The following is a 17,491-nucleotide window of genomic DNA, read 5'->3' as shown; positions in this document are numbered from 1 at the left end:
CAACTCCTTCATTGTAGTTATCCTCATCTGGAAATGTGGCAGCTAGTTGGTCAAAGACAGTTCTTACACCTGGTATTGCCACAAAGGAAAGAGCAGGTAGGGACTTCAGTTTCAACTTCATGTCAATATCAGACTCGTACACTTCCTTTAAGCCAACACTGTTGATCTTCCTAATAACACTCTGGCAAAGGTGAAAGTAGCACCCTTTTACTTCTGCTTGTGGAAAGGCAACTTGAGCAGCAGGCATACATGCTTTTTCAAAGTCCAGCAGAATCTTTTGGGGTGTGATATATTGGGCACCAATTGTTGCAATATGGTAAACATTCTGTTGTGTGTGTCCATATTCTTTTTTTGCAAAAGAAAATAAATACATGGAGGATTGAATTGCCAATTTTAGCATGCTATGTATACAGCTGATAAAACATGCTAGGTGCTTTTTCAAATATTCCGTCTCCATAAATGACATCCTTGTTTAATTCTGAGAGCAGATCATCATTCCCAATTGCCAATATTCTTTCTGGGTCATCAGCTCCCGTATCATACAAAATGAGGCTAGCATACTTCTCTGGGATAGTAAAATCAGTTGTAGCTGGATTGGGAATATAAGTAGTTTCTGTATGTTTAAAAAGACCGCGTGAGTGAGGATTGCTTTGGTAAGTGTTCCAAAACATCCCTATTCACTTCTGATAAAATATTTCCCATAACATTCCTCGGAGTTGCACCAACTGCCTTCATGTCTTGCTTCATCCTAGCCTTTAAAATGTTTGCCTATGCTTTTTGAGGATTAGAATCATGGCAGTGTTGTGGATCTATTTATTTATGAAATATCTGTATATTTTGTTTTATATAGATATTTCATAAATAAATAGATATGACATATCGAGATACGACAAAAATAAATGTTTTATTTTCCCCCTGTTCTGTTTTGTCATAGTCCTGTTTTGTCACTGTTCTGTTTCTTCATGTTCTGTTTCTTTCGGTTACCCAATAACACATGCAAAGTACTGCATATGGGTAGAAGTAACCTCAGAGGAATGTACCAACTGTGTGGTAACTACACTTAGGGTGGTAGAAAATGAAAAAGACCTGGGAGTAATTGTGCAGTCAGATATGAAGTTTTCTGAACAATGCAGACAGGCTGCAAGAGCAGCTCATCGGGTTTTGTCAATGATATATAGGAATTTTGCTAGCAGGGAAAAGGAGGTGATTGTTCCTCTGTATAAGGCAGTGGTCAGGCCACGTCTTGAGTACTGCGTGCAGGTCTGGAGACCTCATTTTAGGAAGGATGTAGATTTGCTTGAGTGTGTACAGAGAAGGGAAACAAGATTGGTGAGGGGGATGAAGGGATCCTCTTACCAAGAGAGGCTTAAGTTCTGCAAATTGAAGTGGCTGGAGACTAGGCACCTGTGAGGTGATCTGATTGAGGTGTACAAGGCTTTGAATGTGTTGAGCATGCTGAATTCTGATGGGATTCTTCCACTTTTTCAAATTACAAATCTAAAGGGGTATAAATTCAAATTGAGGAAAGACAGCTGTAGAATAGATGTGTGGAAATTTCCCTTTAGCCAATGGGTGGTTAATTGCTGGAACAAACTTCCATCTGTTATTGTGGAAGTTGATAGGATAAATAAATTTAAGGAGGAACTGGACAAAGATTTAGAGGGAATGGTTGTGTGAATTTTTATTTTTTTTTTTTGGCTGATGCTACATAAGCTCATATGCTTGCTTTCTTGCATTACATGCCACGATTACTACTACTATATACTGTGAGGTTATAAGAAACGGTATAGATGAGCATTTGATATGATAGTGAGCAAAACCATAAACTCAATGGGATTGCTTGCTGGCATCTGCACATGTCTCACTAGTTTCTAATTTTCCTTATGTCATGGGCACACTCAGAATAACACTCTTATGGAGCAATATGGCCTTAGTTGCTAATGCTCCTAAAAACCAAATAACAAGCTAACAATAACACTCTGATGCTGGTATCAAAATTTTTTTCATCCATTAAATCGAAAGTCTTAAATTGAAGTCCATAAAACTGAGGGTTCACTGTATATGATTTTCATATATAAGCTCTCTACAGCATATACACTCACTCACTCACTCACTCACTCCCTCCCTCCCTCCCTCCCTCCCTCCCCTCCCTCCCTCACACACACACACACACACACACACACACACACACACACACACACACACACACTCTCTCTCTCTCTCTCTCTCTCTCTCTCTCTCTCCTCTCTCTCTCTCTCTCTCTCTCTCTCTCTCTCTCTCTCTCTCTCTCTCTCTCTACTTCAAACATTGCCTAGTACAAGTGATTCTATTGTGCTGCTATTTCACTTTATAAAAAATATTTTTTGTATAATATATAGAAAAGAAATATTTAGATTACTTATTTTAAATGAAAATAGCTACTTCAGGGAAATAAAGATTAATTTTACAAAAAAAAAACACTTTTATTAAATAACTATATTTAGCTCCAAAATTCACAAGAAATAAAACAATACATACATTTTAAGAACTAAATAAAATTTATTTTTTTGAGCCTTTGGTCCATCAAAATGCATTACAGTTGACGTCTTGTCAAGCTTATTAGCAATCTCACTAGCCCTCCAATGATGAGAGCCTCACCTCTCCTCTCATTGTGGACCAAAGGTAGGTTTTAGTTATCTTGAAAACCTTCTTTCAGCATGGTCAACTGTTACTGGTATGATCAGTAAAATACATAGTACCACACATAATTGGCAAGGTATTGCTTATAGTAAAGCAGTATTGCTAATATTGCTTTACTATAAGAAGCTCTTCAATTCGTGGATGAATTGAAGGGCTTCTTATAGTAAATCTTTCTCAGTAGATTCTATCTACTTTCTCAGTAGATAGAATGAAAACAAAGATATTTTTCAGCTCAGCACAGAGGTCCAGTACATTTATATCAGAAAGATCACTATCTGTGAAGATGGAAATCATTGTGATATAAATGGAGCAGACTTGTAAATTCATATGACCTCCTAAAGTCTTCTGGTAGTTTTCTATGTTTATATAAAAATCCCCATAGTTTATGATTTTTCAATCTGTTCAAAGCTCTTTCAGCAAAACATAATGTTTGAATATTTTCTCTTGTTTTGTCTTACTGATTCATCTAGTTCCTCATCAGACATGTTTTGTGTCAGACATGTTTATGCAGGTTTCTTAATTAAAGGAAGTCAATATCTCTTTTGCAGTAGTAACAGAAGCTTCAAACCCACTATTTCTGCATTAAGACAAATATTCTAAGCTGATCTTAAGAAGAAGAGACTGTCAGATTTTACATCATCTAACTTTTATGAATATTTAATTAAAATAAAATGTACTATACAGTAACTATTAAAAATTCTAAGTCCATTAACTGATTTGCTATATGCTGTGCTTCTCCTAATACGTAACAATTTTATTAAAAAAATTATTAGGGTTTATGGCACATTAATCACTTAGTGTCTGTCACTCTGCCCTAAACCCAACATGTGAGGGAGGTTGAAAAGTTTCTAGCCTCTCATAGAAGAAATGCCTGAAAGTTGTGAAAACCCATTTATTTTTATCTCTTCTTAAATAAACATGCTTTCTGAGATGAAACACTAGCTTTTGTAGCCCACTCAAATAACATTCAGAAGACTTTGACTTGAACAAGCTGTTCATTGCATCCATCACAGCATTGTCACTGTTTGAATTTCTGTTCTTTCAAGTACTTTTTGAGATTTGGAGATAGAAAATAGTCTAACGGAGCGAAATCCTGTGAGTAGGATGGATGCTGTAATAGTCTGAACCCACAGTCAATGCAGTGTTGCCTGTCACATACATTGTGTGTGCCAGTGCATTGTCTTGATGCAAAATGACTTCTTTGGCCAATTTCCTGCACTTCTTGAACTTCAGTTCCTTGCTAATCCTCAGTAGGCTAGAATAATACTCAGTATTGATAGTGGCACCTCATTCCAATAAATGTACCATGATTATCCCTTCTGCTTCCTAGCTGACTTCTGTGCTCAAAACTTTTTAGGAGAGGGAGAAGATGGAATCTTCCACTGTTTTGATTGTTCTTTTGTCTATAGCGACATACTATCCCCAAAACGCTCCGATTTATGAATTCTGGAGTGTTAACAGGACTCCACAACTATTGGAGGAGATGAAGAGTGACAGCACTCTTATACCTTTTGCCCTGTGGCTACTACATTTTTATCCTCCCCCAAAGAAAGCACTCAAGGATTTTCACTTTCGCTGTGAAAATCCTTGAGTGAAGTGAAGAAGACTATCACACATTAGTTTCATCAGCAGTAAGTAGAATTCGTCACTTTATGATATGTTTTGTTTGGACACAATGAGACCATTATCTCAGTGCCATGTCTTTTTACTTTTAACCAGGTTCATATCTGAACTGTTCATTGTAATATTTGTGTTTATTTTGAATAACACTTGTACATCTTAATCAGTGTAATGCATTTTATCTTTGTTAATCATTTGTTACATCCTGCTTTTCAAATTAGGATTTATATTAAGTATTTGTGCTTTATTTTATTTCAGTGTCTCACTTTGCAGTGAGATACTTTTGGAATAAAATAGTGAATGAATAAATTAATGGTGAAGTAGAAATTTAAGAAAGAAATAGTAGCTTTCAGTTTTATGAAGTAATTAAATTAACAGCTACAGTTTTTCATAGTATTAAAAATGTATAAAGATTAAAGGAAACTATGTGTGTACCCTATATGCACGAATGATGTTTTATTTTATGTGAAAACATCTTTGACGAAAATCAAAACCTTTAAAATTTTTAAAATAGAACAGCTAGAACCGAAGTTATGAACAATGTAATGTCTTATGCTCACACCTGCTACTTACACTGAGTGGACAGAAATCATGGGATACCTACCTAGTAACGGGTAGGTCCACCTTTTGCCCGGATAAGGGCAACACACAGTGAGGCATTGAGTCCACTAGTTCATGAAAGCGTTCCACAGGTATTTCCATCCTTGCTTGCTGCACTGCTGTTTATAATTCTGTTGCATTCCTGGGTGGAGGATCCAAAGCTCGAATAGACCTTTCCATTGCATCCCAAAGATGCTCCACAGGGTTCAAGTCCGGTGAATGAGAAGGCTATCCCATTGTGGTAAAACCTGCAGAATGCTCTTCAAACCATGTTTTAGTCACCACAGCTCTGTGGAGAGGTGCATTGTCTTTCTAGAAGAGTCCATTGCCCTGTAGGTGCACGATGATCATGAAGGGATGCAGATGGTCTACAAGCATGGACACATAACCCGGACGATTCAAAGATGCATCTAGACATATCAGAGGTCCCAACCTGTGCCAGTTGAACCTGCCCCAGACCATCACCCACGTTCCACGTACCTGAACTGCTCCTTGTTGACATGACTGATGCATAGCTTCATGCGGTTTCTACCAGATACACACCCTCCCGTCAACTCAAAATAACTGGAAATGGGACTCATAGGACCTACTCCAATCATTCAAGGACCAGTGCCGATGTTCTTTCGCCCAGTTGAGGCGTAGAGTCCTGTGTTGTGGTGTTAGCAATGGGACTCTGTTGGGTCGGCGGCTCCCATAATCTATTGCCGCTAATTATCGCCTGATGGTCTTGGTGGAGATGTTTCTAGCACCTCCCTCGTTGAAGTCGATGGTGATTTGTGCCACCATCGCTCTCCAATTAGCTGAAACAATGTGAGACAAATGTCAACGGACATGTTCATCCACCACCTTTAGGTTTAGGCCTAAATGGTTATCAAATGAACTAATGAGACTCATGACAGAGAAGAAAAATGCATGGGATGCATATAAATTTTCAAGCGACTCAGAAGCCAATGGCAGATATAAGCTAGTCTGTAATCAGGTCACAAAGGAGGTTAAGCAGGCGAAGGCAGATTACGAGAAATCTTTGGCAAAGGATGCTAAGAAAAACAGCAAGGATTTCTTTACTTATATAAACCCTAAAAGGAAGGAGATGAATCTGATTGGTCCACTTGATATCGATGGTTCGACTGTTGATGATCCTGCTCAGATAGCAAAGAAACTGAATGAGTATTTTGCCTCTACATTCACACATGAGGAGTTATTAAGGTTTGAAATGGCAGAAGGTTATCAAATTGTAGCAGGGCGCTTGATATCGATGCTTGGTCCACTTGATATCGATGGTTTGACTGTTGATGATCCTGCTCAGATAGCAAACAAACTGAATGAGTATTTTGCATCTACATTTACACATGAGGAGTTATTAAGTGTGAAAATGGCAGAAGGTTATCAAATTGTAGCAGGGTGCTTAATGATTTTGTAATAACTAAGAGCAAAGTGGAGGAGAAATTGTTGAAGTTAAACATAAGAAAGGCACCTGGGGCGGATGGGATCTATCCAGTTATATTAAAGGAGCCAGCAAAGGAAGTAAGCAAACCCTTAGCCATAATTATGAGAGCATCCTTGGACTCAGGGGAGGTCCCCACGGACTGGAGATGTGCAAATGCATCCCCAATTCACAAAGGGGAATCGAAGAGTGACACGAGTAATTACAGACCAGTTAGTTTAGCTTCTGTTCCGGGTAAAATAATGGAGCTACTGGTTAAAGATGCATTGCAGGATCATCTAGACAAGACTGCAGCAATAATTCAGACACAGCATGGGTTTGTTAAGGGAAAGTCTTGTTTGATAAATTTGATTTAATATTATGATGTGGTTACAAAGGAACTGGATGCAAAAAATAATTTTGATATCATATATTTGGATTTCAGGAAAGCTTTTGACACTGTTGTGCATGGAAGACTATTGTACAAATTGGAGCAGAATGGTATTAAGGGTAAGTTCTACAATGGATAAAAGGATGGTTGAGTGGGAAAAGACAGAGGGTGGTAATCAGTGGGTGCTGCTCTTCGTGGACTAATGTTATTAGTGAAGTCTCACAGGGTTCGGTGTTGGGTCCACTGTTGTTTTGTTCTGATATACCTTCATCAATGATATTGATGAAGGTATATCAGATTAGTGTCGTAGTTTGCAGATGATATACAAAGGTTGGCAGGGTTGTTAATGACAGTAATGGCAGTGTGCTACTTCAACAGGATATAGAAAATTTGGGCAGGTGGGCTAAGCAGTGGCAACTGAAGTTTAACCTTGACAAATGCAAAGTACTGCATATAGGTAGAAGTAACCTATATGCAGTACTTTGAGAAACGTACCAACTGTGTGGTACTACACTTAAGGTAGTAGAAAATGAAAAATACCTAAGAGTAATTGTGCAGTTAGATATGAAGTTTTCTGAGCAATGCAAACAGGCTGCCAGGGCAGGTCATGGGGTTTTGTCAGTGATATATAGGAAGTTTGCTAGCAGGGAAAAGCAGGTGATTGTCCCTCTGTATAAGGCAATAGTCAGGCCACGCCTTGAGTACTGCATACAGGTCTTGAGGTCTCATTTTAGGAAGGATGTAGATTTGCTTGAGCATGTACAGAGAAGGGCAACAAGATTGGTGAGGGGAATGAAGGGAACCTCTTACCAAGAGAGGCTTAAGTTCTGCAAATTGCAGTGGCTGGAGACTAGACACCTGCATGGTGATCTGATTGAGGTGTATAAGGTCTTGAAGGTGTTGAGCACACTGAATTCTGATGGGATCCTTCCACTTGTTCAGATTATGGACCTAAGGGGGCATAAATTCAAATTAAGAAAAGACAGATGTAGAATAGATGTGCGGAAATTTGCCTTTAGCCAACAGGTGGTTAATTGCTGGAACAAACTTCCATCTGTTGTTGTGGAAGTTGATAGGTTAAATAAATTTAAGGAGGAACTGGACAGGCATTTGTAGGAAATGGTGTGATTTTTTTTTTTGGCTGATGCTGCATAAGCTCATACACTTGCTTTCTTGCATCACATGTCACCTACTACTACTACTACTACTTTTCTCTGCCCACAGCTGTGTCCACAATGAGTTGTCATTCTGGAAATAGTGTATTCCTGATACACTCTTGATACTGTCAGACGAAGATAGTGCAATTTTTGTAACACCTCCACGATAGGGTGACCCATGCATCAGGCACCCACTATCATCCCTATTTCAAACTCGATTAACTCACAATGTTTATTCATACTGACATTGAATTACCATCTACATGAATGCAGTGATGCAGCATACCTATATTCCTGCCAAGCAGTGGGTCATCCACTAGTAAGAGAGTAACAGCATTGCATTTCCCAGGTATTCCATGAATTCTGTCCTTTCAGTGTACTCTACTGAATCAACATTAGTGACTAAGGTAGCATCATTTAAGAAGTGACGTCGCTTCTGTCTCACATTTTCATTACCAATTGGTTTTACTTCAGTCCAAAATATTTAGTAGGTGCTGCTGAAGATGTTTTCACATCAAAAAAGTTCTTTAATTTATGTATTCAATAATCATTTGGTTCTTTCCCTTTTAGGAAATGATGAACAGGTCATTCTTCATGATGTTGAAACGTAGGTATACTCTTATTTTTGTTAACATTTTATATTTGGAGAAAAAAAAGGGGGATTTTTCATATCTGAAATTCAAAAATGAATTTTTTGTTATGTTTTCTTACTTTATAACTTCTTCTTCGTCTTATTTACGAGGATAGTAAATTGTTAGTATCCAGTGCTCACAATTTATTACCTTTACTTTATACGCAGGGTTGGATTAAGGATGAAATAGGCCCCCTTGCCATATTTAAATTTGAAGCCCCTTATATATTATTAATATATTTTATATATATGTATATTATGTATTTACTGATGCATGGTAAGTCACCTGGAATCGTTGAAATCCCAGCGGAATTGATTAAAGCTACAGGTATGAAGGCTCTGAGTTTTTTCATTAAATAATTGTAAAAATTGGGGAAATGGGAAAGTGGCCATCAGATTGGAAGAAATCAATTTTCATTCTCTTACCAACAAAAGGAGATCTGAAAATTTGCTCAAATTACAGGACTATTATCCTAATTTCTCACACTAGCAAGATTCTTCTTAAAATCGTATTAAACAGAATCATTTGAAGAAGAAATGCCAGAAGGGCAAGCAGGTTTCAGAAGGGGGCAGAAGAACCAGAGATCAGATCTTAAGTCTACTTCTGATTATTGAAAAATGCAAAGAATTCAATGTTCCAGTTGTTTTGTGTTTTATAGATTATGCAAAAGCATTTAATGGTTCAACATGAGAAACTATGGGAAACGATGAGTAATATGGGTTTCCCAATCCACATACTTCAGCTGATTAAGCTACTGTACCAGGAACAGGAAGGAACTTTGAGAACCAACATGAGAAATGCGGACCTTTTTCACAATAGGTAATGGTGTAAGGCAGAGCTGTATTTTGTCACCTCACCTTTTTAATCTTTATGCCAAAGATATCATGCATGAAGCTTTGGAAGATTTAGAGACTGGTATCAAAACTGGGGGACTGAAGTTATAACAACAACAAAAAAAAATTTCTTGTTTATACTGTGGCACGACCACCAGGTCAGTGGAGTTTACAATAAATCAATCGATTCATACAAATGTTAATCGTATTTAGCAGTCACGGGCTTGAACCCCTATCCATTCAAAGAGCATGTGCTACTGCACTTGCACTCCTGACCATTTGGCTATGTCAACCTTCGTTATGCAGATGATACTTTGGTAATTTGAAATTCTAAAGATCATCTTAAAGAAACTCTGAGGAGAGTATGTGAAGCAAGTAAGAAAAAAAAAAAAGGATTGTTTCTGAATGTGTGTAAAACTAAAATTATGGTGATTGGTGATAATCTGGGTTCCGGTAAAGTGGAGGTTAATGGGCAAGATATTGAAGAAGTCGATGAATTTGATTACTTAGGGTCAAGAATAAATAAAAATAGTGACTGCTCAAACGATGTAAAGAGATGACAGGCAATTGTTAAAACATTGAGAACTGATATGCCAAAATTAAGGAATGGTCAAGATCTCCTCCTAAAGACGAAACTGAGAATCATTGATTCATTAATTTTTCCAGTTGCCGCTTATGGATGTGAAGGATGGAATCTGAAAAGAGTTGAGTTGACAGGAAGAAAATTGTGGTGTTACAGGAGAATACTGCGTATTTCTTACTTGGATCGAAGAACAAATGAGTGGGTATTGAATAAAATTGGCAGGCCTAAAATCCTTCTTCATAGCATCAACAAAAGAAAACTCAAGTTTTTTGGTCATATAGTAAGAAGGGAAAACTTTCTGTTGAAGAATATAATGAAAGGAAAAATCGAGGGGAAGAAGTGCGGAGGAAGACCTACAACTAGGTGGAAGGATGGGATCAGTGAACTTCTGGATATGACACTTTGCGATGCCGCTCGTAGAGCACATGATTGATGCAGTTGGCGGAATTTGTTGGTGGCCAGCCACAACAGCTTCTCAGGGAGCTATGTGACTGGAAGAAGAAGAAGGTATATATATATATATATATATATATATATATATAATGTATTAATAATAAGAGGGTGTAGTGAATAGTTACTGCTTACAAAGGAATGATATATTAAAATATTGGGATGGATTATGGACAAGGGGCACTGCTAGAATAGCAGAAATACCCAACGACCATAATGGAATGTAGATAAGTAGATTAGAGTATGTGTGGAGAAATGCTGACCAAGTCAGATGTAGCAGCAATGGAAAAAATTAAAAAGATACCCATAAAATAAAGTTAAAATGAAATAAAATAATACAAATAGTACTTGATCCTATAGATACTGTGATTTTAACTTCTTCATCAAGGGTCAGCAGCCCAAACCAAAGGAAATACAGCAAGAAGTAAGTCCTCTGTTTCTGATATGAAATATATGTAGCAAGAGGTAAAAAGTGAGCTGATGTATATTTCATAGCCAACCAGACAGAGACTGAAATGGAAAGGAATAAAATATCAGATCAAATCTAAAATAAAAATACAAGTAAAAGACAATATAAAACCAAATAAGATTAAATTAATAGCATGCAATGTAGGAGGAAATTTAAACAAAAATAATATAAAATGAAAGGAAATAGAACAAAGGACAACTTACTGTGGTGTCAAACAGGAGCCGGCAATACTACTCCCCCTCAGTCCATATCACCAGCTCCTGCTTAGCACCACAGTTGGTTGTCCTCCTTTGTCACAGGATCTATAGCATCAAGTACTGTTTGTATTATTTTATTTTACAGCTACCTTTTTAATTTTCTCCACTCATACTCAAATCTATTTATATATATACAGTAAACCCTCAATTTAACGGACTAATAGGGGAGAAGGGGGTGTCCTTTAATGCCAAAAGTCCGTTAAATTGAATGTAACCTGGGGGGGGGGGCATTTTTTTTTTATTATTCTTAATGTAAAAAAAAAAAAGCTTTAATACAATATACAGTACTGCACAATATAAAATTATTAAATTATAATAAAGAATATGTAATATTTACTCACCTTTTTGACAGTGTAGTTGAGTATTTTGCCATGACCATAGTGGTAGTAGTACAGTAGTCATTATTCAGTATCTGAAGGCAGGGGTGAAGGGGAATCCTCAGCTTCAGATTCTTCTGAAATGTTCACAAATGGAGGCACTGGTGTTATTTGTTTGCTTGTAGACAGTTGAGATGTACAAGCAGTTGGAGGTGAAATAGGGGTGGGAGTCGGTGAAGTTTGCTTAAAGAAAGCATCCAGCTTCAGTTGTTCGCCACTCTGATGTTGTTTCTTAATAATGATCGCACTGAACTGCCGAAAATGTTCACAGTAAGGGACACTTTCAGGGTCAGAGGATGTCCCTATGTAGTGGATGGCAATGTCCATGAGATTTCTCATTTCAGACAGTGTAGGCCATGCTGGTGTAATAGTTCTCGGAGACTTCAGCCTGCCCCTACCAGCTGCATTGAAGCTCCTCGATCAGTTAATTTCTGATCTGTCTAGTCTCAACGTCCATGGCAACTGTGTCTGCTCCCTCTTGTGGAGAAGGCACGTTACAGAGAATCTTTTCCAGCCATGGGAGTGTTGAAGCGGTAATCAGTTCTAATTCGGCATTTCCCTCTGACCACAGGCCAATTGAAGCATTCTCTCATCCTGTTGAAAGAATGCTATAACAAACCAAACCAATCAAACGCGATTGAAAAGATCAGGAAGGCTGTATATGATCCAAAATACCTAAAACTTGAAACAGCAATGGATCTTTTTAGGCTCTACCCCTGGCAAACTCTCAGTGAAATCGATATAGAGGAAGCTGTGTTTTTGCTTCAGAAATGGTTGTCTTTCATTGCTAGAGTGGCCATGTCAAGAGTATGCGTCATCTGCCCACACTCGAAGCCGTGGCGATCCAGCATCCTTATGCACCAGTTTAAAGAAAAACAACAACTACATGCCCAATTCAAGAGATCACCCACAGAAAGATCATACTCAGCGTACTCAATAGCCAGATGCAGTTTCCAGAAATCCAAGGAGCAGGCCATTGACTTGTTCATGGAGAAGAGGATAGCGTGTGGCCAGTGATCCTGGTTGGACAATCACATCCGGTGTTAGACCTGGCCGAATGGTGCAATCATGTAACCCGGTTCTTCGAAACAGACAGTGCAGCTGCGGATTTCCCCTGTAACAGTGCCCACTATGACAACTAATCTCACTAACGTGACGACTGGCAAAGAGGAGCTAATCAAGGCGATCAATACCCTGTCCAATAAGAAAACAATGGGAAGTGACTCTATTCCCACCTTTTGCCTAAAAGTTGCCTCCTACTTCATCAGCGATGAGCTGACGAAGTTGTTTAACAGAATTTTACAACAGGGAGTCGTCCCAAATGCTTGGCTAAATTATAGAGTCATTCCAGTTCCAAAGGTGCAGAATCTGACCTCAACTGCTGACTATAGGCCTATTTCCATCTCCTCTCCTTTTCTCAAATGCCTGGAGAAGTGCATGCTTAAAGTGGTTGCCAATCATATTCTTTTCCAGAGACCTCAGCATACACATTACGCACTCTCACAAAGATCACCGATAACATGCATACAGGCTCTGAATTTGAAAATCCTTCAAGCCTATGAGCAAGGCTATGTTGCTCATGCTGTTTTTCTGGATCTGAAAGCGGCCTTTGAAGTGCAAGTTAAGCCACTTATGTGTGCCTCCTGGAGAACTACTATGGTTTCACAGGTAATGTCTCAAAGCTCCTCAGGAATCTGCTAACAAAGAGGTGCCTTGCCTTCCAGCAAGGGAATAACTGCATCACAAAACAGGTGGAAGTCGGTATACCCCTATGTGGATCGTTGTCGGCACTGCTTTTTTTCAGTGATATTTATTCTGCTAATGAATGAGATACCTGCGTTTATGGCCTACGCCAACGATATTGTATGTTACATCTCAAACCCGACAACACTTCACCAGACCCAGGAAGAGGAATTATCGAAATCTGTCATCCTGAACAAATATCTGTCCTCTTTATGCAAATATGCTACTTATTTTGAGCTTAAAATAAACCCGGAAAAATCCAAATATATCATCTTCTCACCTAGAGCACAAGCAGACCTCAATCCAGCAACCTCTCTGCAGCCCTCCATTGCAGGATATGTTCTCTCAAAGATGGCTTTCTAAAGGAAACTGTCTAACACGATTTGTAAACCTTTTTCCGTAAAATTCCTAGGAGTGGTAATGGACGAAAACCTAACATATAAGGAACAAATCCAGCAACTGCGTTCAAGAGCATTACGGGCTTTCTGGGGTATGCAACTTGATCTCTCTAGAGTGCACAACAAGGAAACAATCAGAAAATTTCTCCTCTACTATTTTAGTTCTATAATCGGTTATGGTATTGAAGTTTGGTCGGCTGCTCCTATGTCCAGTCTGAAGATGCTCTGGGGTCTGGAATTCTGGGTCCTAAAGTGGGCCAACAATTGGACTCACCTACCCTATACAACATCAGAATCACAGTTCTGCATAAATCTGAGATACACTCTAGCCTAGCACCTGGCATATGCGAGGAAGCTCACAATGGCGCTTAATTTGTGCTCCGCTGCTCTCAACTTCGTTAATATCTATATAATGCAACATAAGCTCTGTATAATCTATTATAATAACTATAAAATATATATAATACAATATAAGCTGTGTATAATCTATTAGCACTTGCTATGTATTTGCTGTGTACCCACGTAGTTTTGTATATACTGAACGTAATGTTTCCAGTTAATTGCGAGATTCCTCTGGTTGCCTGTAGTGGGAATCGTGTCCTACACTTCTATGAATAAAGAATTTTGTTATTATTATTATAATGGAAATAGGTAATTATTATTAATTTTTAATTAATAATAACGCTGAAGTTTTGTTATTACATAAAAAAAAAATAATATGGTCAAGATTAATATGTACATTACTGTATTATTATTTGTCCTGTCCGTGAAATCCGTTATATCGGGGTCCATTAAATCGATGTTTTACTGTATATATATATGTATATACAGGCAGTTCCCTGGTTTACGAGTTTTTTTCCCCAAGTAAAAAAGTAAAAGTAAATTGCAGCCATTATCAACCCACTGTAGGATGGAAGCCTCCTCAACAATTCATGCTGAGGGAAACGGACCATAATCTGCCACGCTGGTCCAGTGCGAGTTGGCAGATCGATCGTATTTAGCAGTCAGGGGCTTGAACCCCAGTCTACTCAAAGAGCGTGTGCCACTGCACTCTCGCTCCTGACCACTTGGCTACGGAGGCCATTTTTCCCCAAGTATCAGGTATCAACAAAATCGAAAAGATGAACATTAATTAAAAAAAAAAAAAATGAATGTTAAACATTCATAAATACCGCATTCCAAACCACGTACATAGCTATACAATGCAGTGTACTCCGCTTTACGATATTAATCAGTTCCAGAGACACCATCGTATTGTAAAAATATTGTAATGTGAACCCAATAACACATTGTTTTTTGGTAATTTGTTTCAAGATCTCGGAAGTTGAAATTTTCGCTGTATAACTAAGCTATTTATCTCTCTAAAATGTCATTTTTAAAGTCATGAACGTGACTTAAGGCCATATAAAAGGTCGTGAGCGTGGTTTGTAAATTAGTTACCAATTCAAATCATTAAAACGCACTACACTTTCATCGTTATCATATATTCCCATTATAAGAATCAATTTTAAATGCCTTTGTGATATTTTTCTAAAGCACATTTCTGGAGATCACGACCATAAAACAATAAAAACAATTTGCACTTTCTGGTTTATTGGTCTTTTCTGTTACTGCAAGCAATTATAAATGGGTAGTGAACTCGATCTTCTTGCACTTGAAAATACTGATAGCTGGAATTGTGTGATTTTTTTACGTTATTATGGTGAAATGTGTTTCCCCTGTACTGAAATATTCAATTGTTTAAAAAACATAAATAAATTTTTAGAATCTTCTCTTCATTCCTTTTATTTTAAGCTTCGTAAACTTGTTACTCCATGCAAATCGTGTTAGTTGCAATTTATAATTAAAAGAGAAGATTATCTTGAAAGCAAACGTCTCTTGAAGCATTTCTGAAGAAGGCGATGACCCGTGCAACAAACCAACGAGTGCCAAGCCAATAATGAGTGGTCAACGAGTGTGCATTTAGTCGATGATGATGAAGAATAAACATTCTTTGACATTTGTAAATCATAAATAATCTCTCTATTATTATAATTTGCTTATTTTACAGGCTACGTTTTCATTTATTTGGATAAATCAATCATTGTTTAAACATAAACTAATTAGCTAACTAATTTCATTGTTGAGAACGTAACCCCCATTTTTAACCTTATGTCTATAGCAAATAAATTCCCGCTTTACGAGTGTGCACTAGGAACGAATTAACTCGTAAAGTCGAGAACTACCTGTATATATATATATATATATATACCAAGGATTCTCAATGGGGGCAATATTATCCCCAAGGTGGTGAAAATTGGTTTTTGGGGGGGTAAAAAAATTATGGGTATTACAACAGTTTGCGGCCTTCCAAAGTTCAACCCTACCCGATGATATCTTATTCCTTAATATTTAATTTCTCTTATTGGGTTTTCTTTTCCCTTGAGACAACTGATTTTTAACATGTAGGTATATTATATTAAGAGTGAGAGAGAAATTTTGATAAAAGGAAGATAGAGGGCGTGATTTAATTCAATAACCTTTGCTTTTCATAGGTATTAAATGCCTAAGTGCTTTCAGAGGTAATTCTTTGCAATCCTTAGCATTTGTGCAACTTTGGCGGTGGCGTGGTGGGTGAGGTTTATTTATTTATTTTTTTTTGTTTCATTGGTGGGCGAATATGAGGCTTGGATGGGATGAGGAAATGTTTCAGTCTATTGTTTCTACTTTCTAAGCGACAATTAGTATTGATTTATTGTTTTCTTGTGGGAGTTGTTTATTTTTGATCCACAGTGCTTTTGTGAGTGACACGGACTATGAGAGTTAAATAAAAATAGTTTATATTTTATTTTTTAATTCTTTGTAGTTATTCAACCCATCACAATCATGTCAAGTGCTGAATATAAAAAGTGTCGACACAATCTGGATGAATATCTAGCTTATGGTGTTATTGAAAGCCCATTTGACTCAAATAGCCTATGTATCTTATGTGTAATAGTTCCTTTTCAAATGGGGTTATGAAATCATCACGATTTTTAGATCACTTAAAATGGAAACATCTTGATAAAGTTGGTAAACATATCGAATATTTTAAAACAGAATTTTGAGCAATGTAACACTGTTACTTCCTTATTTAAGAAGAACACACAATGACAATGAAATGATTGCGCCTTATGAAATTGCAGAAATCATTGCAAAAAACTTGGTAGTGCTCATACGGTTGCTGAGACTGTTATATGACCCGCATTAGAGACTGTAATTTCAACAGCGATGCATGAAAATCCTTCCAGTGTTTTAAAAGCATTGCCATTGAGCAATGATTCAATTCGAAAACGAAACGATGAAATGTCAGTTAACATTGAAGAGCAGCCAATTACAAACTAAAAACGAGAAAATTTTCTATTCAGATTGATGAATCCACAGTTACTGATGGCATATATTCATTACTTTGATGATGATTGTAAATTGCAAGAAAAGATGTTTATAAAATCTATAGAAACTGATTGTACTGGAGCATCCACTTTTGCTTCTGTAAAAATGTGGTTTGGTGAAGGACAAGTACCATTGGAAAATTTGGTATCCTGTGCCACTGATGGTGCTACCTCCATGGTTGGAAGACATAAAGATTTTATAGCCCACCTAAAGGAAGTATGTTCCGAAGTTCTTGCGATACATCACGTTGCGCACCGACATCTGGTTGCAAAAAATTAGTCCAGTTCTTTATCAGTCTCTGAGTATAGTTATTAAAACCATGAATAAAATAGTAACATAGCAAATATGATTGCCTTTTCAGAAAATGTTGTGTTGATAATGAAGAACAGTATGTGAGGCTTCTTTTACATACAGAAGTCAGGATGGCTTTCTAAAGGAAACTGTCTAACAAGATTTGTAAATCTTTTT

At 37.5% G+C, this 17,491-nt stretch overlaps 1 protein-coding gene across 1 annotated transcript in view; it reads left to right on the top strand.

The window, feature by feature from the left end:
* Window positions 1-17,491, top strand: part of LOC150085839 (DDB1- and CUL4-associated factor 5) — a 227,776-nt gene that overhangs the window by 77,663 nt on the left and 132,622 nt on the right. The window contains exon 3 of the mRNA XM_090373516.1: window positions 8,441-8,477. Coding sequence (XP_090229642.1) covers window positions 8,441-8,477 — 37 coding nt within the window. The remainder of the gene's footprint in view (window positions 1-8,440; window positions 8,478-17,491) is intronic.

Source organism: Mastigoproctus giganteus, chromosome 5 (assembly GCF_048544385.1).
Source record: "Mastigoproctus giganteus isolate SK-2022 chromosome 5, ASM4854438v1, whole genome shotgun sequence".
NCBI lineage: Eukaryota > Metazoa > Arthropoda > Arachnida > Uropygi > Thelyphonidae > Mastigoproctus > Mastigoproctus giganteus.
Note: the sequence above shows the minus strand (reverse complement) of the source record. Positions and strands in the feature narration are given on the sequence as shown.